Source organism: Capricornis sumatraensis, chromosome 6, assembly GCF_032405125.1.
Source record: "Capricornis sumatraensis isolate serow.1 chromosome 6, serow.2, whole genome shotgun sequence".
In the NCBI taxonomy this organism is placed as follows: Eukaryota; Metazoa; Chordata; class Mammalia; order Artiodactyla; family Bovidae; genus Capricornis; species Capricornis sumatraensis.
Window position 1 is genome coordinate 28,706,387 of NC_091074.1, and position 23,434 is coordinate 28,729,820.

General features: G+C 39.5%; 1 protein-coding gene across 6 annotated transcripts in view; it reads left to right on the forward strand.

Annotated features, from left to right (window-relative positions):
• Positions 1 to 19,879, forward strand: part of ELAVL2 (ELAV like RNA binding protein 2) — a 78,787-nt gene extending 58,908 nt beyond the window's left edge. For 2 of the 6 annotated variants that reach the window (XM_068973973.1, XM_068973977.1), the window contains exons 4-7: positions 8,685 to 8,838; positions 12,026 to 12,251; positions 18,937 to 18,975; positions 19,549 to 19,879. In XM_068973973.1, coding sequence (XP_068830074.1) covers positions 8,685 to 8,838; positions 12,026 to 12,251; positions 18,937 to 18,975; positions 19,549 to 19,879 — 750 coding nt within the window. The remainder of the gene's footprint in view (positions 1 to 8,684; positions 8,839 to 12,025; positions 12,252 to 18,936; positions 18,976 to 19,548) is intronic. The other 4 variants (XM_068973974.1, XM_068973978.1, XM_068973979.1 and 1 more) reach the window with 3 other exon arrangements.
• Positions 19,880 to 23,434: the final 3,555 nt, after the last annotated feature.

The following is a 23,434-nucleotide window of genomic DNA, read 5'->3' on the forward strand; positions in this document are numbered from 1 at the left end:
CCTCTTGATGAAAGTGAAAGAGGAGAGTGAAAAAGTTGGCTTAAAACTCAACATTCAGAAAACTAAGATCATGGCATCCGGTCCCATCACTTCATGGCAAATAGATGGGGAAACAGTGAGAGACTTATTTTTTTGGCCTCTAAAATCACTGCAGATGGTGACTGCAGCCATGAAATTAAAAGATGCTTGCTCCTTGGATGAAAAGTATGACCAATCTAGACAGCATATTAAAAAGCAGAGACATCACTTTGCCGACAAGGGTCCATGTAGTCAAAGCTATGGTTTTTCCAGTGGTCGTGTATGGATGTGAAAGGCGGACTACCAAGAAAGCTGAGCGCCGAAGAATTGAGGCTTTTGAACTGTGGTGTTGAAGACTCTTGAGAGTCCATTGCACTGCAATGAGATTGCACCAGAACATGATAAAGGAAATTGGTTCTGAATATTCATCAGAAGTGTTAGGTAGTTAGAATGGGAAATAAGAGTCCAGAATGGCTGTGGCTAAAAGACAAGGAAGGGAAAAGCCCACAAAAATAGAACAAAGGAGGGTGCGAGGACTGGAGTGAGGAAGAACATACAGCACTCCTGGCTAGCGTAATTTACAGAGGGCAGGCCCAGCGGGAGGGAAAACATATGAAAAGAGGAGCCAGGGGGCTGGGGGTCTCTCTCTCTCCTGCACACACGCAGGCTCTGTGTCTGTCTTTCTCTCTCTCTTCTCTTCATGCCTTTTGGGTCGGCATGCCCTCACGCCTTGAGGATGTATTTTCCTTTATTTTCCAAATAAAACTGATCTGTCCGAGAACGATAACATGGCCTGTCCGAGAGCTGTGACACGCTGAGGGCTTTAATATCCGTTGCTTCAAATCTTTGTTGTGACGAGACAGAACTGAGGAGACTACACTCCCCTAACAGAAGGACTGATGATGAAGCTGAAACTTCAATATTTTAGCCACCTCATGCAAAGAATTGACTTATTGGAAAAGACCCTAATGCTGGGAAAGACTGAATGCAGGAGGAGGAGGGGACGATAGAGGATGAGATGGTTGGATGGCATCACTGACTCAATGGACATGAGTTTGAGTGAACTCCGGGAGTTGGCGATGGACAGGGAGGCCTGGCATGCTGCAGTCCAGGGGGTCACAAAGAGTCAGACGTGACTGAGCAACTGAACTAGCATAGTATATGCACAAAGTACCATAACATAGAATTTTTGTTATATTAGCAGATTATGGCCTTTTCTAACTTTCTAAACAAGATTTCAAAAATTAAGCATCTGCAGTAAATTTGTGAAGATCATTCGTCCTCATTACAGTGAATGTGTGGTACGTACTGGAGTGTACAGGGAAGGTACAGACAAGGTGTCATATTTCAAGGAATTGAGCCAGTCACAAGACTTGGTAACAGATGAGTATGTCTTGGTTTCCTCAGTATTTAGGAGAGCGAGGCATATAATACAGCGTGGGCACAGGTGAGGGGTAACCAGCTCATACTAGAGTGGAGGGGATGGCTGGAGGTGATTTTCAGGCCTAGGTGACGCCCATGCAGTGTCTGAAGTGATGAAAAGTTAGATGAGTGGAAAGAGCAGTTTAACACGGGGATGTGAGAGCAGGAAGCTTTGGGAAACTGTTGAAGGTTGTGTGTGTTCATATAGAATAGGTAGTCAGTACCCTGAGCATGAAAGGTTCTTGTTGAGCCACAAAAAACGCCAGGATTCTTGTCCTCAGGAGGAGAAGAGTTCAATCCAGGGCCAGTGATCAGAGCTTTTGTGTAATAAAGAAAGTGAAGTCTCTCAGCCGTGTCCGACTCTATACAACCCCATAGACTGTAGTCTACCAGGCTCCTCCGTCCATGGGATTGTCCAGGCTAGAATACTGGAGTGGGTTGCCCTTTCCTTCTCCAAGAGATTTTCCCAACCCAGGGATTGAACCCTGGTCTCCCGCATTATAGGCAGATGCTAAAGTTTTATTAAAGTATAAAAAGAGATAGAGACAGCTTCTGACATAGACATCAGAAGGGGGCAGAGAGAGTGCCCCCCTGCTAGTCTTTAGCCAGATGTTATATAGCTGCCAGCAGTCTGCTAACTAGAGAAAGGAAATGTCTCAAAACTCAGAGACTGGCATCAGGCCCCTCACCCACAACATGCATTTTGAGATAACATTGACACAAGGCGAGTTGTCCTGGGCCATAAAATGATTGACATGAATCCTGAAGAAAGACAGGTTTCCAAGTAAATACAGAGTTTCATTAACATAGATTAGGAGACCAATGTTACCAGTAAAAATACTGGTTTGTGAAGTGGGTTCTGATTCTTAAAGTGGAACAGACTTGAAGACACTCTAGGGTAAATACATAGTTCATTAACATAGCTTAAGACAAAGATTTCCATAAGAAAAACGCATTGGTTAACTCAAGGTTTAAGAAAAGTTAAGTTCAGGTAGAACCAGGTGTAGTCATGGCAACACAGAATTTTAAAAGAAACCCCCTTTTAAATTTGTCTAGAGAAGGAGAAAAAATAATAACACTAGTAGTTTGTTTCCTCCTGCCGCTTAAGAGAGAGATTAAAAATGTCTGACACTTGCAGCCTATTTCCTCCATTTGGAGACCCCTGGCCTTGCTGCCTGTTAGCCACTCAAGCATAAGTAACTAAGAAACTTGAAATTATTCTTAAAGCATTAGGGAATCCCTGAGAGGAATAACCTGATCAGATATATTTTGCGGTATTTCTGAACGTCTCTTTTGAATGAAAACAATCTTACATAGACTAAAGCATTCAACCAACCCAGTGTTCAATAAAATCTGAGGTTCTGTGTGTTGTCCACTGTTGCAATATTCCACATTCTCTGTCTTGGAATACCTTTTAGAGGCAACTTCTCTAATCCATAATACCTTTGCTAAGCCTTCCTGTTAGGTGTGATTATTCCTTTTAGCTCCAACTCCTTCGCTAGAGCTAATCTTTAATTTCTTATGAACTTATTTCTGTATGCTTTGTTCTCTCTCAAGTTTACTCATTTGCAACCCTCTGTGAAACATGCTTGCTCTTACACCAAACCTAATCTTGGACTGATATGTGTATGTCCTGGTGTGTGTTTGAGACCTGTTCCTGGTAGGGTTTTGCATTTAGAAGTAGATCAAAGGACACTGCTTCCTTTTTGGTGGATTTTGAGGTCTATGGCCTGACTTGTGGTTAAAACTTAATGTCTTTCTGTGTGCTTCTGAGTTCTCTTGGTGGGTCCAATGTAGCCCCGTGCCTATAATGCCTTGATGCTTTCACAAGGACTTTGCTACTGTCTGCCAGAGCTGGAGCTAATTTTTATTTAGCGGTAGTATCATTTTTCTTAGTCCCATCAAGGCTCCATTTTTTTTGATATGAACAGCAATTAACTCTCAGTTTAAATAGGCATAACTGTGACCTTGTCCACTCCTTTCAGCTGCAGAATGGAGCGTTCCAAAAAAAAAAAAAGGAGTCTGAGTGGCATGTATCTCATTTTTTTCAGGGTTAGTGTTTATAGTCCTGGGTCAGTAATTGACAAGTGATAGAAGTTGTTTACTGGTGATCTTGCCAGTGGGAGATTTTTCAGATGTCTGGAGTTTAATAAAGAAGAGATTGCTTTGTTCATTTATAGTCCTTATCACTTTAATCTGTTGGTATTAATGTCCACTCTCACGGATCTTTCTGTTGGTGAAGTGGAGAGAATTGAGAGCAGTTGTACTTTTGGACAGAAGCATTTAGACATACTTCTGTTAAAGTGACGTACAGGGGTCTTAAACTTTATTATGTATCTGTAATAAAGTCCCAGCTCTTGTCCATGTTTTCATTTCTTTCAGTTCTGTGTATTTTTATTAACTTGTATTTTGACAGCCCATTCATAGTATATGTGTTACTTGTCCTTGAATGTTTAATGTATAATTAGTTTTATTCACTGATGAAGATGGCTCAGATGATAAAGAATCTGCTTGCAATGGAGGAGACCTGGGTTCAATTCCTGGGTTGGCAAGATCCCCTGGAGAAAGGAATGGCTACCCACTCCAGTATTCTGGCCTGGAAAATCCCATTGACAGAGGAGCCTGGCAGGCTGCAGTCCATGGGGTCGCAAAGAGTCTGACATGATTGAGTGACTGCATGCTGATGAAGAAATGAGTTTTTAATTACAAGGAATAGGCTGTGTTTCAAACTATTCCATTTTCAGGACCTGATTACTTTGATAAATCTATTTTTATCTCTATTTTGTCCAGTCAGGTCTCTTTTGTGAAGAACAGCTTGAGAAGCCATTGACTAGAGCATTTATTGCCTGGTACTTCTTGTCTCCCTTCTTTCCCTTCAAGTAATTTCAGCATTGCTTGTCTTTGTTTATAATATCACTCGTACACTTGTGAGGAATTCCAGAATAAACCTGAGATATAAAATGCTATCTTTGGAGTAGATTGGTGTTCAATGTTGTACTTTCTGTATCATCTTTAAATATTTAAATTGCAGACTTTCTGGCTGCCTCTTAAATTAGATCCTTCACTTAGTAGTTTTGACATTTCATAACCTTGCTCCTCAGGCATTAAATATTCACCTGTTTAAATGGCAGTGAAATGTAAAACCCCAAACCTATCTCTTAATCCAGTGATTGCAGATTGGAGAACACCTTGCATTTGGTGAAGGAGGAAGCTGTTTTGACCCTCCTGGAACATATGCTGGAGGTTTATCCTATTGAAGTATTTCTAATACAGAAATAGCCATAAAACAAAACCATCTCATGGGTCTTCTCCATGGAGTGTTATTTTAGTCTTGAAGAACCACAGAGACAGACTTAACAATTTGAAGTTTCAGATAGCCCCAGAGTCGTTCTCCAGGTGAAAATTAAAGCAGGGCACCAGTTTGAGCTCCAAATCTGTAGAAAAATCAGAATCAAGAATTGCTGATTAAAAAAAAAGAATTGCTGATAATTGTTGGATAGAAATTTGGTCTGGAAACTGATTTGCATCTGCAAAGTACAAGTCCTTATCTCATTCATTGCAAGTCTTCCTCAGTTCAGTTGGTCAGTTGTGTCTGACTCTTTATGACCCCATAGACTGCAGCACACCAGGCCTCCCTGTCCATCACCAACTCCCGGAGTTCACTCAAACTCATGTCCATTGAGTCGGTGATGCCATCCAGCCATCTCATCCTCTGTTGTCCCCTTCTCCTCCTGCCTTCAATCTTTCCCAGGATCAGGGTCTTTTCCAATGAGTCAGTTCTTTACATCAGGTGGCCAAAGTATTGGAGTTTCAGCTTCAGCATCAGTCCTTCCAATGAATATTCAGGACTCATTTCCTTTAGAATTGACTCCTTGCTGTCCAAGGGACTCTCAAGAGTCTTCTTCAACACCACAGTTCAAAAGCATCAATTCTTTGGTCCTCAGCTTTCTTTATAGTTCAACTCTCACATCCATACATGACTACTGGAAAAACTATAGCTTTGACTAGACAGACCTTTGTTGGCAAAGTAATATCTGCTTTTTAATATGCTGTCTAGGTTGGTCATAACTTTTCTTCCAAGGAGTAAGCATCTTTTAATTTCATGGCTGCAGTCACCATGCAGTATGAAAAGGTGAAAAGATAAGACAGTGAAAGATGAGCTCCCAAGACAAGGGTTTAGAAGATCAGAATTTTAATCCAGAGTTCAGCACTTGTGTATAGCATTAGCAGTGCTTACCTACCTTTTCTGTATCTGTTTCCCCAGCTATAAGATACTGATATGTGCCCTCCCTACCTCACAGGGTTGTTGTGAGGCACAAAATAGTGTATCTGAAAATGCTTTCCAAATGGTGAAGTCCCTTAAGCCCCTGAAGTGTAAGTTAAATGGAAATAGTGTTGCCACCATGAGTTTCTGTACGATCGAGTCACCCGTGTCCTGCCTGTGGTGATAGGAACCAATTCTTTGGCAAAGTCAGTGCGAAACAGTGTTGAGATGGTTCTTTATTGAGAGTTGGAACCTTATTAGTGTAGCCGTGTCTGAAAATGCACCTGGGTAATCAGATAAGACATACATAAGTGATTGTTACGAAGGAGGAAACTTATGCTTTAAGATCTTCGGAAAGAGGAGGCAGAGCATGCCATGCGGGGTCATGTGGGCAGGCCCCAGAGATGGCCAGGAGGCAGAGGGGAGAGGGCAGAGCGTGGCCTGGGGCCTTTCTGGGGGTCCTGGCGGGAAGCTGAGGACAAGGCAGGACAGGTAGACTGGGGGAGTTTAGCTTTGGAGAGTTTGAATGGTTCTCGACCGCTCTGGGCTCTAGGGGTGGTAGGGCTTCCCTAGTGGCTCAGACGGCAGAGAATCCAGCTGCAGTGCAGGAAACCAGGGTTCAACCCCTGCGTCGGGAAGATCCTCTGGAGAAGGGTATGGCTACCCACTCCAGTATTCTGGGACACCCCATGGACAGGGTGGCCTGGCAGGCTGCTGTCCACAAGGTTACAAAGAGTGGGATAGGACCGAGAGACTAACACCTTCACTCTCTACTTGATTGTCTGGTACCTGGCCCTAGGCCGATTCAGAGTGGGAGGAATATTGGCTTGGTCTGAGGATTTGATAAAGGAGATGGGGTGTGGCCTCTGGTTTGTATGTCAAAGATACCTCCCAGGGGAGTTGTTTGCTGCTCTCTAGAATTAACTATTCCTGGGAAGCTCAGAGGTCTCTCCTGGACCAAGGCTATAAATGCTAGAGCATTGAGAATTCAGAGGATAAGAAAATATAATCAGTACAGGTTGGAATTAAAGAAGCAGTGTGAACTGAAGACCAGACACTGAAAGAAAAAAAAATGTAGATAACATGACTGACCCAAGTATGTTTTCAAAGCTTTTACATAAGCACTAAATATAAACCCGTTTTCCTAAATATATTTTAGGATAACTTTTAAAACACTCCACCCACACTCCTCTGAAATGCTCAAAGCAGTGAATGTCACTGTATGATTAAATTATTATGGAGCACAGTAAGGGACTCAGGTTACTCTCAACTTTAATGGTCTAGGTCTTTACCTGCATTCTTAGATGTATTTAGAGGTGAATATTTATAGTATAGTCACCTGGGTTTTTAGGCTCTGTGCTAACAGAATTTTATGTGGATTAGAGATTATTTCATTATTCACAGCATACCCCATTTGCCAGACCATTGACAGAAATGGTTGAATCCCTGAGTGACTAACACGGATTCTTCCAAGGAATAATATTGATTACCTATGGTGATCATTTACATATTGGGGCTTCCCTGGTGGCCAAGATGGAAAAGAAGTGTAATATATATGCTCAGTAGTGTCTGACTCTATGCGACCCCATGGACCGTAGCCCCCCAGACTCCTCTGTCCATGGAATTCTCCAGGCAAGAATACTGAAGTAGGTAGCCATTCCCTCGTTCCCTTCTCCAGGGGATCTTCCCAACCCAGGGATTGAACCCAAGTTTCCTGCATTGCAGGCGAATTTTTTTTTCCATCCAAGTCACTGTGAAAGCCCAAAGATTGATACTAATGGTTATGATCAACCGGCAGAAGTTGACCTGTCATGGTACTCCACCAAATGAAACCCAGAGCTTGGCCGTTTTTGTCAGTGATCTGGCAAACGGGGTATGCTGTGAAGTTTCTGTCCTTGGCAGTCAGTCTAGAAGAGCTTACTATTAAAACTAAAGGAAATGGGGTCAAAAGAGCACATGAGACTCAGAGCTGACTTAAAATTGGCAAAGAGGTATCGATCACAGTTTGGGCAAGATCTAAGTGACTTGAGCTCTCCCTTGACTGCTGTGTGCTTGGTGAGCTGTTGCGGATCCACGACGGCTTGTGGGGCCGCTGGGACACTAGATTGGCTGTACTCAGCAGACACTCTAGCGCATCCGATGGGCCAGGGTGAAGAGGATGCAGTGATGAGAGGGGCGGCTCTAACGCCTTCCCTCCTGGAGTGTGTGTAAGGGGTGCTGATGATAAATACACACGGGCTTATTCTGTCTTCGTCTTGGTAGAAGTTTAGACACTCTATCTCAAAGGTGGGAAGCCTTTTGAAAGGGCATGTAAAGTCAATAAATCAATAGATGGACTTAAGACCTTTTAAATCAAGATTGAAGAGATTTGTGGACAGATATAGACAAAGAATGACAGGAGATATGGTCCATTCATACATCTGAGAATTTAAGGATGATAGCTATTTTTTTTTAATCATGGTAATCTGCTTCAAGATGTTTATTTACAGTGTGTTTATTAAATAGCACAGGGTTTAATTGAGATTGCTAAATAATTTCAGAAAAGGGCATATTTAAAATTTTTAGAAAGTTTATACCATCCCCCACCCCTGCTGAAGTGGGAGGCCCCAAAACAGGTCACACACGTGTGTCAGATGAATTTAGAATCCTTAAGCCTGACCATTGAATTGAGCCTAAATCCCTAGTTTAGGATATTGGCCCCTTGGAGGACAGCTTATTACCAGGAGTCCTACTCTGCTCTGTGTATCACTGGTCAGTTTTGAACACTTACACACCTGGGGTAGATATGCGCTTCTTTCCACCCAGGGGAATGGTGTTTCTCTTGTCAAGAGTCTCTCCAGAAAGCAGTGGAACAGTTCATGCTGGACATGCTTGAATGTTTTCTTGCATGCTCCTTATGGAAAAGCTCACTCGAGGCGGTTTTCGAATTTGGGAAGGAAGGTCACTGAGTGTGCATGCACGTTTCGCTACTCTTTTCCAGGTTTCCTATGCGCGCCCGAGTTCAGCTTCCATCAGAGATGCTAATTTATACGTCAGTGGACTTCCAAAAACAATGACCCAGAAGGAGTTGGAGCAACTTTTTTCACAATATGGACGCATTATTACTTCTCGTATTCTTGTTGACCAGGTCACTGGTAAGTAGGCAGCCTCTGCTCGCTGACTGACAGATGGTGAAATAGTCTGCCTTCTCATACAGAAGTATTGCCTCTAGAATATATCAAAGGTATATCTGTGGGCCAGAAAATGCAATTTTTTGCTAAGATTGTTCATAGATATGCATGGGTAAGCATAGATACTGTAGTGAGCAAGCTTGAGTCATTTCCTCCCCAAAGGTGAAGGTTTGGAGCCTGTTTTGTGGCTTATAATAAATTTATAATTATTGCATATAAATTATTATAAATAATTATTACAAATTAATAATCTTCATTTCTAAGCTGCTGCATGAAAAAAACTCCCAACCTCCTTATGAAGCATTAAGTAACAGTCTTACTCTTTGTGAAAAACATAGTTTAATGCTGCTAATTCTCCAAGGCAGAATTACACTACATCTACACTAGTAATTGCTGTTAAGACTTTTTCAGGTCCATGCTGTGTTGTATAGGCATGCATGAGTTTGAAATTTTAAGTGTTAAAAATTAATTTTAATCTCATATTACTTTTAACCAAACCAAAATAAGACCAATATGTTTATTAAAATCTTTGTGTGGAAGGGAGCTCTTTTGCTAAAGCTTTCAGTTAAAGAAAAACTAGCAATATAGATTTGAATATGGATCTTAAAAGTAAAGTAAAGGCATGTTTTTCTATTATAAAAGCAATATTCTTTTAAAAACATATTAAAATTAAGAAAGCATGCTAAGGAGGGGGAAAAAAATCACCTGTAGTGCCATATACTAAAGCAGTCACTTTAAGATTTTGTGAGTAGTCTTTTTTTTTTTTTTTAAAGAAAATGGGTTTTTCTCTTTTCTGTGTGATTCTTCTGTCTTCCCTCCTTCACTATCCCTGTTGTCTTTCTCCTCTTCTGTCTCTCATAGTTAGAGTACCAGTGGAAATAGTTGTGCATTATAATGTGTGATTATATTTAAGAAACGATGGACCACAGAATACGATTAGGCCAGTTTTTTTCATTCTTCAACTGATGATCAATTGAGTTGATCTGAACTCAATCAGAAGCATCCTTTGTTATGTCCCTCTGTGCTGTTCATTAGCTTCTTACAGAGTCTGAACACCATACTTCTGAGTTCTGAGTATAGTGGTATCTACCATCATCCATATGCTTGGGAGAGGGGCCTGTAGATTTTATTGTATGGAGAGAATTAGTCCAGTGAGAGTATATAAAAATGTGGTCGTCTTAGTTACGTTTCATGATTTTCATACATTCTATCACAGTGTATTGTACACACAGATGGCAAATGAGGTTGAATAGAAGTCCAGGCCTAACAATCCAAATCTATTTGTTTAGAGCAAAATAAAAAGGCCTTTTGTTTTGTTTGTATTCATGCTTTTTAATTCATTCACTCTCAGTGAGGACCTGAATCAAAAGTCAGTTTCACCTGTGATGCAGAAAGCCATTTCTCGGCTGCAGGGCCATCCTGAGGGTGCAGGCTCACAGGTAGACTACCTGGTCACCTCCTGATTGAGTCAGTGTTTCTCAAGTGTGGTTCTGCACCTGCAGCAAAAGCACCCGCCTGGAACTTTGTTAGAAATGCAGGCTTGGGCCCCAAAACCTAGTGAATAAAACTCTTAGAGTGGGCATTTTACCAAGTCCTTTAGGCTGTTTTGATGCATGCTCAGGTTTGAGGACCATAGGTTTAGGTGACTCATCCTAAACTGAGGCTGTTTCGCTGCCCATCTAAGGCTTTCCTTATGGAATAATAAAGTTTTAGGGGTTATTCATGCTGAATAGATAATGGAAAGGATAGATTTGGTGTCATTTCACCATTTCATCTTTACACTTAAGACCTTTAGTGTGAAATTGTCCACTTTACCTAAAATAAAAAAATCCTGCAGTTTTGTTATTCGGCCATCAGGTGCATGCAGCGTGTATGTGCGTGCAGCAGGCATAGCTTAGAAATAGGGAAGGTGAGTGATAGGGGCTGGGATACGTGCATATGGGGAAAAATGCCTTACCTACCTTAGAATAGAATTCTGAGCCATTCGACCTACACAGGATTGATTATAAAGCAAGCAGACCTTTATTCTTTTTTAAAGTTCCTATAAATCATAGTCTAATGCTTTTTCTTAGCTTATCTTTCTTAATTGCTTCTCACTCTTCCTCAATGACATACTCTGAATCATCTAGGCTTTTCCTGCTGCAAGTCCCAAGTTAGTACTGCTACTACTGATTTGTTTTGCCAAGAAAGTCTTTCCCTACAACTGCTGATCCCATGATGGCCAGCTCTGGCCACTCCAAATAGTCTGTTAAGCTAATTAAATGGAATGAGTTGGATTTCTTGCTGCCATTTCTCAAAAGCTGGGCAGGTACTTGGCCATCCTTCTGCTTCCCCCCTTCTGGTCTCTCAAGGTGGGGTGAGCGTGAGTGGGGGAATAGCATTCTGTAGCCAGAAGTAATGCTGCCAAAGAAAGCAAGCTTTGAGGCTTTACTTCTGTCTTGTTTAATTTTACTCTTACCTCCTCTTTTCACTCTTTTTCTCCATATAATATCATTTCTCTAATAAAGAAGAGTCAGTTAAAAGCAGTGGGGGAGCTTCAGGGAACCAGAAAAACCTCTTCAGGCATTTCTCTCAAAGGGTCGGTAGCCTGTATAATTAAGTAGAATTTTACTATTTAAAAGTGTAGCTGAAATATGTTTTTCTACCCCTGTGCATATATTTTTAGCATAGCTTTTTAGCATTTTTAGCAAATGCTTGGTTCTCTTCTCCTCGTTCCAAGAGAAAGAGCTCCTGTGCCCTTTTTTTTCTGAACTGTTTGTCCAGTAGCATAATTTGAAAAGTACAAGTCAGTCATACAGTTGACATCATTAAAGAATGCATGAGAGGGAGAGAAGAAGGTGGGGAAAAGAAACATGGACGTACTTGTGTGCTTTCTTCTTCTTCCTGGCTTATTGGTGGCATGTAGTAATGGACTTTAAAGTGCATTAATTTAATTAATGCGTTTCATCTATTTAAAAAATACAAAATTGTAATGCTAGACTGAATTGCAACTAAGCAAAGGTGAAGCTTTTCTCCTGGTGTGATTTTTGTGGCAGATGTTACATGTGGGTGAAAACATGTTCTTGAGAAGGGAAAATTAATGTATCCTTTCTTCTCTCCCTCCTGTCTCCTTCTACTCCCTTTCCCAAATCCTTACCCACATCTACCTTAGGCATATCAAGGGGTGTAGGGTTTATTCGATTTGACAAGCGGATTGAGGCAGAAGAAGCTATCAAAGGCCTAAATGGCCAGAAACCTCCCGGTGCCACAGAGCCAATCACTGTAAAGTTCGCTAATAACCCAAGCCAAAAGACCAATCAGGCCATCCTTTCCCAGCTGTACCAGTCTCCAAACAGAAGGTATCCAGGACCACTAGCTCAGCAGGCACAGCGCTTTAGGTAAGTCCGGTCTACTTCTTACGCCCAGCTGCTCAAACCAGAAGTTGCAGGTTCGCTGTCTGGCACTTTTATTATAAGACAAGATCTCTGGTTTGCTATTATCGTTGTTTTCTTTCTTTTTCTTATGGGCACAGGGAAAGCCTACTTGGGGTATAGTGTCTTTTGCAGAGTATCCAAAGTGGGGGCGAAAGTTCAGTAACCTGTGGCAGGCAGTGGTTCTCAATCAGGAACGGTTTTGCTCCTCTGGGAGCGTTGGCAGTGTCTGGAGACATTGATGTCGGTATCAGTTGGGTGGGGATGACTGGCATCTCATGGGTGGAGGCCACGGATGCTGCCCATCATCCTGCAGTGTACAGTAAAGCCCCCCAACACCAGGGGACTGTCTGGCCCCAAACTTCAGTGGTACTGGAGGCTGAGAAACCCTGACCTGCAGAATACTGGGGGTCTTCCTAATTGTTCCCATTGCTTCTGATTTCCCTCTTTCAGTTTTTCACTTGAGAAGGTCTTTTCCTCGTGTTTTAATTTTTAGGTCAAGCTCTTTCAGTTACTTGGTTTTATAATTTGTGCACAACTAAGGATATATAACTTACATGGTTACATTATGTTTTTATAAATAGATTCATCTTCCTGTTTTAAGTTTTTAATCTTTGCAGTTTAGAGGTTGGCAAACCCCTGTAAAGACCCAGATAGTAAATATTTTAGGCTTTGTGGTCACAGTATCTGATGCATGTCTTAAAAAAAAAAAAAAAAAAAACCTCTTTAAAAATGTAAAAACCATTCTTAGCTCTTGGGCTATAGAGAAACAGATGGCAGTCTGGATTTGGCCTGTGGGTGGTAGTTTTCTAACCTCTATAGTCCATGGAATGACCATGCATTTTTAGTACAAAGAAGACATTCTATCTCATTAGACAGGTTAAATATTCTAATTTTTCAAATTTTATTCTAATACTGGGGCACCAACCAAATCTAGTTTTTTTTTTGTTTTTTTAAATCCTTGATGTGCATGTGAGGAGAATGGTGACTTTTAGATGTTAAACAGAGCACAGATACATAAGTAGTTTTTATTTTCTGGAACATTTTTAAGATCCTTTTTTGGCCATATGGTATCCTGCAGTCATAATGCCATCTAACACTTGTGCTAGTATTTTTTTGTTTGTGTTCTTTATCACAAGTGCATTATTTGCATGCTGGGGCATAATAGTTAATCACCAAAAATATAATCACAAATTTAACTTAATAAAGATTTATATGTTTTCTAGCTTATATCACGTGCATTTTTTTTTTTTTTTTGCTCGTGTATTTAGAATGCTGAAGAAAGTAAAGATAAAAATCAATCAAATGTCTTCTTTAAATCTCAGTTACCTCACCTGAGGTGTGAAAGAGAAGTTTTCTGTAAACATCATGTTCAGGTGGCTTAAGGTGGCTTTTGCCTTGGGAGAAAAAGTTATACTGTCATGAGGCTTCATCTGGAACTGGATGACTTGGTACCGGGTTGACTGAGCCTGGCGATCACTTCACTCTGCTTCAGCTTTGCAGTTAAAAGGCATTGGTAGAAAGGAAACACTGCCACTTTTGTCTGTGGTGGTTGGAAGTAGTGATTGAGCTGGAGGAAGAGATGGATGGAGCTGCCTTTGTGGAAAAAGAAATTTCACAGAGTCATTTCTTAGCTCTGCTTGTAGGTTTCTTCTGCGGCATCTTAAGTGAGTAAACTTTTTTTTTTAAATTTAGCACAGACGTGAATGAAGGAATTTTAGAGATTTTTCTTGGGCAGCCAGTTAACCCCAGAGCTTTTTGAGGCCCAGTAAAGAATTCTGATCTTAGGTACAGGAGAGTTCTTTGAAACTTACTGGTTGATTTTAACACTGAAAATACCACGTTTGATGTTAGAAGAAAGCTCTTTGAGTTTAAATTGTTATTTTTGATGTTTCCTAATTTAAGCTCTGGTTTTTGTTTTATGGTAGTTATTGAGTAAAACTATGCTCTTAAAATCAAGAATTCTGAGAAAGGCTGGGCAAGAGGACTGAAATGATAGTATCTTCAGGAGAATGCCCGATTATTGAAATGGCAAGACTTGTAGGTGACTGAGATATTAAATTGTCTAACTATTTTATCTGTTCTCAATTTGATCTACCCCCCTTCATACATGGTATGTATGTTTTATTTTTAAATTAAAAAATGTTTTTTATTAGGTAAAGCTTTACAGGTTGTTCTGATAGTCAGATTTAATATTTTAAAAAAATATTGCCATACATGGTATGTATGTTTTTTTTTAAATTAAAAAATGTTTTTTATTAGGTAAAGCTTTACAGGTTGTTTTGATAGTCAGATTTAATATTTTAAAAAAATATTGCCCATTCTGTGCTTTTATCATTTAGTTCCATCTGTAGTTAATGTAGAGATTCTTCCTTTCCTTGTCTCCTATTAAAAACTAATTTTGAGGAAAAGGAATAAGAGTTGTCTGTAAATTTTAAGGGAAACTTGGTTTCAGAAAATGAGAAAGATGTTTATTGCCCTTTCAGATTCTTAATTCTTGTCTCTGTCACCTCACTTCCCATCTTCTCATAATTCAACTTCAGATAATAAATTATGAACTAGCCTTTGAGCTCAGTGAAGGCGTTTGGTCTAGATTCAGTGTTAGAGGAAATTGAGAGCTTCTATTCCTAGGGTTCAAGTTTAGCCTGATATGTGTTTGGCTGTTTTTCTTTAATATCTCTGAACCTGGTCTGTTATTACCTTGATTTTTTTCCCCCTTTCTCTATTGAATTAAGGTTGAATCTTCTTCTTTCATCTCACACTCTTGAATGAAGGAGTGGCTTGCTTTGTTGGTATTTTGCTTTTCTGTAGTTCGGGCCTAGTTCGTTACTTAGAGCTTTTGTTCCTCATATCTGTGTTCTAATGCTCTTAGCCTTGAGTTTGTCACCTTCTTGCTCACACTTAGAAAATTTGCACTGTGTTTTTATATTATTATAGTATCTTGGTAGTTGAGAGAGACTGGAGAATACAAGTTATAAATATTAATAGTCAGGGATGTTTTTTAATATTTATGAAATGGACCATATCTTTTAAGGTAAAAAAATTACAAGCGATGTAGTGAGGGTTAAGTTTAAAAGTTGACTTACGGTGTTTATGGCTCAGTCAACCTGTATGAATAATTAGAAAATTATTGTAACGTGAGCATTGCTGATCTAATATGCTTACCTGATTGACCGCAGTTTTCAGAATAAGACCAGCCTTATTTATTTGGATGGTTACTGTGACTCCCTCAAGTATATTCCTGGGATATGGTATCTGAATTAAACTTTCAGCCAAAGTTTTTTTCCTCTCTCTTCCTGTGGAGCGGCCTTAATTCTATTAAGTGTGATCTAGTCTAATGGCCTGTGTGCCTGCTTCTGGAAGGCTTTATGCATTTTTAAAGGAGCTTCTAAGTCAGCACTTGAGATTCATTTAAGGAACGTGCTGCTTGCACTGTCACAGCTTCTTTGGGAAAAACTGGTATCAGTCCTCCTGAATAATTTTTTTTTCTCTTTTGGAGGAATTAGATAAGGACATGAATGGATGATCTTGTTGTGGATTAACTTCAAAGCAGTCTTGGTTGGTGATCTTTAGAGAGGTTTTGAGAACCATTATTTGTAGAGTTCAGAGTTTTATTTTCTTAACCCATTTACAATCTGTTTTATATTTTTTTGTTTCTGACTTGGACCGACATTTCCCTTTACCTGCATGTAGACCCTAGCATAGTCTGTCAGCTGAATTTCTTGGAAACTAGGCACATATCTTCTTTTTATTCTCTACTTATAAATATCTAGCTTCGAAATGGGAATATGTTTCTATTCAAAATATTGCCCATATATAGTCTGAAACGAGGCATGTAGTCATAAACTGTATGCACATGGGGGCTTGTGCTAGTACATTCATTAATTCATAAACCTGAATCACACATGGACAATAAAGATAAGGATGAAATAAGCAATATATCAGTGTTTTGCTAATTATCATGCTGACTCATTTTTCACATATGTAATCAGTAAATATTGAGTAATACACCTTTGAAGCAAGAGTCATAGAATTATGATCTTGATCATTTGACATTTCTTGACTGACTTCATGTGAGACCTGTTAGATTATTTTGTCTAACCTCAGTGTAGCTAATCCTAGGAACAGCAGGAATAATCAGCTCTCCTTTTTCTTATTTATCCCAACTTTCCTTACAGGTGCCACCCTCACTCAGATTATGACGGTGATGGTGATATTGATGTTTATTTGCAGGAATCTCTTTTAATTTACCTCTCCTTTGAGGGTTGTTATAGTTACAGCAAGGTTTCCCAGTCTAATTCTTCAAATCCACTTAGCGTGTTATTTGTGAGTGGATTGTGTCCATGCTGAAGGACAGGTGGCTGTGTCCCTGTCCCTTTGAGGACTGCCAAGTTGTCCCTCGGGAAGGTATGTGATGCCTGGGACTGATGAGGCTGTTGGGTGCAGTGTGTTGATTTGGTAGGAATAAAGATTATTTTAAGATAAGTATATTTTTAATGGACACTTTGATGTGTATTGGCCATGCTGCTATACATCATCAGGCACGTCCCCCTGGGTCATTCTGGAGGCCACTAACTTAGTCTCCCTTAAAAATTGGTTCTGTCATTAAAAGAGCGTATATACAAAAGGTATCTGTCTCTGAACTCTGGACAGACCCAGGAGAAATATATGATTCTGGAGATTGATAGTGGTCCTTGGGTCTCAGCTAACCACCTGGTTGACAGTTTTCTAGCTGCTGCAAGACTTGGGGTACATGTGGGCCCAGAGGAGCTCATACGGCCTTCTGCCAGTCCCTGTGGGGGTGCTGAGAGCAGGGAAAGCTACCAGATCCAGCTGCATGCAGACAGGGCTTTTCAGCGTTGCTGGGGTTCTGATTCTTAGGTGGTGTATTCCTCCCAGCTCTCCTTGTTGATGGGAGAGGAGGGAGGGTCAAGAATAGCAAGGAGGGGAGAGAGCTAAGTAACTTGGCTTGAATTCCATAGGACTGATGTTTTCCTAAAATGGATATTGAGCAAAGATATCGGTGGTCAGGATCTTGGTGTCATATAGGGTTTCACAAGTAGGGTAAATATGAGGCCCATTGAGAGAGTTCTCAGAGATCCTAGTATAGAAGTCTTCTGAGGTGGAGAATCCTGAGGTGGAGAGTGACAAATGAGATCTCTCCCTTTAACGCATGTAATTCACTGCTAGGGCAGTTCTGGTTTCTGCCCTGTCTTGAAAGTGCTGAAAACTCACTCGGGAGTTTCCTGTCTCTGGACTTTGGGCTGGTGACCTAGCTGGTGGTGGCAGAGCATGCCCGTTAACGTGCAGAGATGGTGCGACTCTGCTTCGATGTGTCTGCTTCGGGGTCGTTGAGTGCTTTGGAAGGAGACTGCAGTGAGCCACTCCATTCCACACTCACATGCCAAAGGCACTCTGTGTTGGTCATTCCAGCATTTTTATGAAGCTATCTGCATCATTAGTTTATGGTTGGTGATTTTGTTTGCATCCCTATTTCTGGTATTTGTGGCCTTTATTTTGGAGTACAAAGGTGTGGCATCTTTGACCAAACAAAACCCTCCCACCCTCCAACCTCTTTTCCCACACAGATGCCCACTCTATTGCATGTGCAGACAGGCCCCCCAGCCTGCCTTCCTAATAGTTCTTACTCTGGATTAAATAAATAAGGATACTCTTAGCAGTCTCATTGCTTTTATTCAGTCAACAGATCCTGATTGTAAACCTGTCATGACCCAGGCTCTGCTCCATGCTTAGTAATGAACTTGTCCCTGCTCCTGAGAGGGTAGGAGGGACAAGGTACACACAACCACAAGGTACTCCTCTGTCATTGGGGTTTGTTTCTCTCTTTTATTAAAAAGATAGTTTGTATTACATCAGCTCTGATTCTCTTCAGTTTTACAAAACACTCAAATGTGCAGAAATAATTGGGAGTAGGAACATATCTACCTGGTCTCTTACACCTTGAGTAGTAGTACTGTACTTCTTGTAGAACAATCAAACATCAGACTGGGATCTGATCCTTGCGTTATTGCTCAGTGAGTCTGTAGTCTTACATTCTGTGGACTGAGTTGAGCATATTGAGAAGTGGGAGGTTTGGCTGAGGTTGTATATAAGGTTCCTTTTATCTGTATTAGTTACACTTTGATTTTTAAAAATGAAAGTCCTTTGTGTTTGGGAGGTTTAAGGGAAATTATGAAATTCTGTGTAAACTGCAGAATTTGAGTGTCAGTGCCACTGTTTTCTAAACCCTTTGGCCTTGGGCGAGTCCCTTAATCTGATGATACTCAGGAACCAACAGCTGTGAAAACAGTAACAAAGACTGTGTAGATGTATGTGGAGTGCTTAGAACTTGCCTGCAAAGGTGAGAACCCAAATGCTATTTCACAGCCCCCACATTTCCTCTCAAAAGGGTTTTCTGAGATGACCACCAATGATTTCCCTGCATTGCACTGACTTAGGGATTGGAAGAGCTGCTGTCATATGGCAGTGGTACCCCTTTGCTCAGAAATGTAAGAAGACCCACTTTTTTGAGACTTCTCATACAGTTAACATATAAACACCCACCTTGGAAGATGGCAGTATCGAGCCCAGCTTTCTTGGACTTCAAGGGGAAAAGTTAAAAACTGAAGTTTGCTGAATGTGTGTTTTGCAGGTTGGACAATCTGCTCAATATGGCTTATGGAGTAAAGAGGTAATGATAGAGGTTCATGATACTCATAATCCCTTCCCATAATTGGTTAGTTTCTTTGATTTGGGGAGTGACAGCCATCATAAGTTTGTGTTGGATTTTCTTTTGCATGTACAACCTAATGAAAAGCTGTTTCTTGAAGCACGGTTGACTCAGAGTGTTTTTATACCACTTGATGCCACCTGGTGTTTGAAAACCTCATTATTTGTTTTCTGTTGTGTTGCAGCGTTACAGCATGTTTATGTCTGTGTTGGTCCTTCCTGCTCCCAATCCGCTTAAGTTGGTGAAACCAGCTCCAAATATATATTTTTTTCTCTTGTGGATAGTATTATTCAATACAGCATATAATGGCCATTTCATGACTTAAACGAATATCATGATAGTATAGCATGCTGCTGCAAGCCACACATGGACTTTGGTTGAAACATCCAATAGTTACGTGTATCTGTTGAGGGGAGGGGAGTTGGGGAAAGAAATAAATCATCGCTGTAACCAACCTCTGTTTCTGTTTTGTGTGTGTGTGTGTGTGTGTGTGTGTGTGTGTGTGTGTGTGTGTGTGTTTCCTGTTTTGTTCAGTAGGTTTTCTCCAATGACCATTGATGGAATGACCAGTTTGGCTGGAATTAATATCCCTGGGCACCCAGGAACAGGGTGGTGTATTTTTGTGTACAACCTGGCTCCTGATGCGGATGAGAGTATCCTGTGGCAAATGTTTGGGCCTTTTGGAGCTGTCACCAACGTGAAGGTCATCCGTGACTTTAACACCAATAAATGCAAAGGTTTTGGATTTGTGACTATGACAAACTATGATGAGGCTGCCATGGCGATAGCTAGCCTCAATGGATACCGTCTGGGAGACAGAGTACTGCAGGTCTCCTTTAAGACAAACAAAACGCACAAAGCCTAATGAGCTCTTGTCCTCAGTCCATTTATATATGAAAACTATACAACAAAGGCAAGTTAAGAGAAACTTTATACATTAGTAAATGTCTTTGTAAGTCAGTGTTGAGATGGGGATAAAACGACTACTTAGCATCCTAAGAAATATGTGAGATTTTTTATTGCTAGTATTTGAATTAAAACTTCTTAAAATATCTTTTATGTTTGAATATGGACAAGAGGTACAGGGTTTTTACCTGTCACATTGCATTTTATTGCCTTCTTTGAAGAAGGTGGACCTTTTAAAGTGTTTCAGCTAAGGGAAGACATTTCTTTTCTTTTTACATAACTGCCTTGAACCTGTGAGTAAATATTGAGGCTTTGTGTTGTAATTCTTCAGTTGGTTGTGTCCTTCCCCCCCCCATTTTTTTTCTTTTTCTGATTAGCTTTGTGTTTGGTTTACATTTAAAGCATTGCTGTTATGTCTAAGAAAAGTATTTTGAAGTTTACATTTTTATTTATGAAGTTAAAAACAGTATTTATTTTGTAATTATGATTTGGGTTGGGGAAGGGGGGGCTACATTATAAACGCTTATTGTAAGAATACTGGAGAACTTTTCGTAAAGCAGTACCTTGCCAAAGAGATAAGAGCCTCTTTGATGTGGGTTTAAAAAAAGCATCTATTTTTATAAAAAAGAAAATTTGGAGAAACTTTTTACTGGTCCTGGAACAAATATTTTGACTTGAATACTTTGAGAAATCTCTTCATATGACACCTAGTGAGCTTTTAAAATTTACCAGGAAATTTGCAGTGGTTGGAAAATTTAGAAAGATTTATGATGTAGAAAATACTTTTGAGATCTTTGTATGAAAGGAGTAGAATCAATGGGGAAACACTGCTGGTTTCGTTTTTGTAATCACCAGTGTAGCGTCTGATCATCCTGGTTATTACCTGATAGGTGGCTCACATTGATTTGTGATTTTGAAACAAATAAAAAAAATTTACAAAAGAATATATAAGAGCAGGCAAGAAATTTAAATTACCAAGAGATGGGGGAAAAAAAAAATCTGTTCTTCCTAAAGAAATCCCTTCAGATAGAGCTCATGGTGTTTAGTGATGTACTTGCAGTATTGTTTGAAGAATTGTTTTGTCTTAAGGAAAAAAAGATGTTGCACATGATTTGTACTGCAGCAAATCGGCAAAAGTGATCTGAGTTGGATATATTTGAAGGTATTTTGAAAGTTACGTTCAAGGCTAACACCTGAGCTTTGTGTAATGTAAATAAGACCTTGTGTTTATGAACCTTTCAGCTAATTTGATTTTTTTTTTCCCTTACATGCCAAGTGATGTTCAGGTTTTAAATGTTTTTGTATCGGTTTTTTCCTTTGTAAATGGCATTAACATTGTCACTTGAGGTCTTGCTTCGTCACTTTTGTTGTCCTGAGGACTTGACCTTACAGTGCATCAGATTTGTTGCTGATTTTGTCTGTAGATAGTCTAACTTCTGCTGTTTATGGTGATGCTACATTTTCGTTTATAAATATGTTTGTGGTAAAAAAAAAATGAGTATAACCATAGGTTTTGAACAAATTTCCTTACATTTTTCATACAAAAATCATAAATATCTGTATGCTATTGAAATTTAACTTTGTATGATGCTTAAACCACTATTTGGGGAAATAATAAAATAAGTCTTTACCATGTATGAAAGAAATTTTAAAAAATACAAAATATTTTCTGATTAGCATCTAGCTTATAATAAATTTTCAAAAAGGCTGAAGGTAAAAATGCCTTCATCAGGATGCACTGAGAACTATATAGTTACGTCCTGCTTTTTGTATAAACTGAGATGCTCACATGCTTCCCCTTAGAACAGGCAATGTGCTATGCATAACATAGTTGTACATTATCTTTGCGGTTGCGTTGTTTTATTTTTTATTATTTAAAATTGTAGTTATAAAATTTTTCAGTATAGTACAGTACATATACTGTGAGGCGCGTGCTAAAGTGAATAAGCGAGTTTTCATGCTGACCCACTCAATGCTATTCAGAAATCAATTGGCTTAGCACTTTCTCATATCCTTAGGTGCATTTAGATTGTCAGAGTTAACCTGCGTTTAAAAAAAAAAAAACTAAAAAACAAAATACATGTATATACTTAAAAAAAAAATAAGGTTTCCCCTCACGGGTAAACAGCAGCTACATGCTTCTTTCCTATACTACTGTAGCAAACCAAGGCATTGATGAGAGGGCATGCAAATTGTGCTTCACTTCACAGTGTTTATCAGAGCACTTAATAAAATGTAAGGCTGGTATTTATTTGAAGTTGTACAGTATGACTTAATTCACATCTGTTGGAATAGAAAATATATTCTGTTGAGTATTTAAGAGGCTGTACATGTTTTCTTTTGTGTTTGGATTCTTTGTACTTTTTCATGTTCAGTACATCAATAAACAAAGTTGAAGGGAAAGAACAGTGTGGTGAGTAGGTCTTTATACATTTTTGGGGGCTCCTGTGCTCAGTCTAATAAACTTGCTCTCTTGAGCTAAAAGAGGTTACCTCAGAGCTCTCATTGAAAGCAGTGTTATTGAACAGATTCCAAAAAGCATGTTACATGAAGTAGAACATGCAAAAATTTTTCTTTCAATGACAGCTGCTTATTATTTTTCAAATGTTACTTCATGAGTCATTCGTATAAGGATATGTGCTTTCATTGGCTAGTTGTAAAGTAATTGGATGCTGACATCATTCTATACCTCCGACTTATAAATTTTCTTTTTTTTTAAAACAAATGGAAATTGTCCTCACACATTTACTTGAGCTAAAGAAAACCAAATAGAAGGAAGATAACTTACTCTGGTGCCACTGACAAGATTTAATTCACCCATAGCATCAGCTGTTGTTGAGTGAAACTTACTTTTGTTGCTAGTGCCAGACTGTCAGACTCATCTGCAAAATCAGAGAAACTCCATTTCCATTAGGTTAGGTTGATGTATATAGTACACGTGTACATATCATGAACTCTGCCAGCGGTTTCACGTATATATTCAATAGTGGTAACACATCCTTAAGAGATCTCTGGAGGAAGAAAAAAGATGTCTTGTTCATCTTTTATATAAAGACTCTACTTCTGTAGAACTTAAGAAATATGATAATGAAGTACTTTTTTTCTTTCTTTTTTTTTTTTTTTAACCAAAGTGTACTAAATGACTTCTTTTAATTTGATTGTATCTGTCAGCTTTTTTGGTAAAAAGCCAGTCTAAAAGTAATTGTCCTGAATTCACAACTTGGTAGTCAAGAGCTTAGCTGAGTGACAAGACAATTCCTTTTCTTCCAACATGCAATTAATCTCAAATCTCCATACTCCCTTTTTTATTATATGAATTTAATACTCTAATATTGTGATGTTGGAACAGCCTTCCCTCACCTCTCTCCTCTTGCATGGTTATCAGTATTTTGACTGGTTTGCATGTCAGCAGTTCTTTTATATTTGAACAGATAGGGGGAAAATTCTTAGTATAAGTTTTGTGACTCTACTTGGTGTGCTTGAGGAAAAATATTTTTTTCTTAGAACCCCCTCT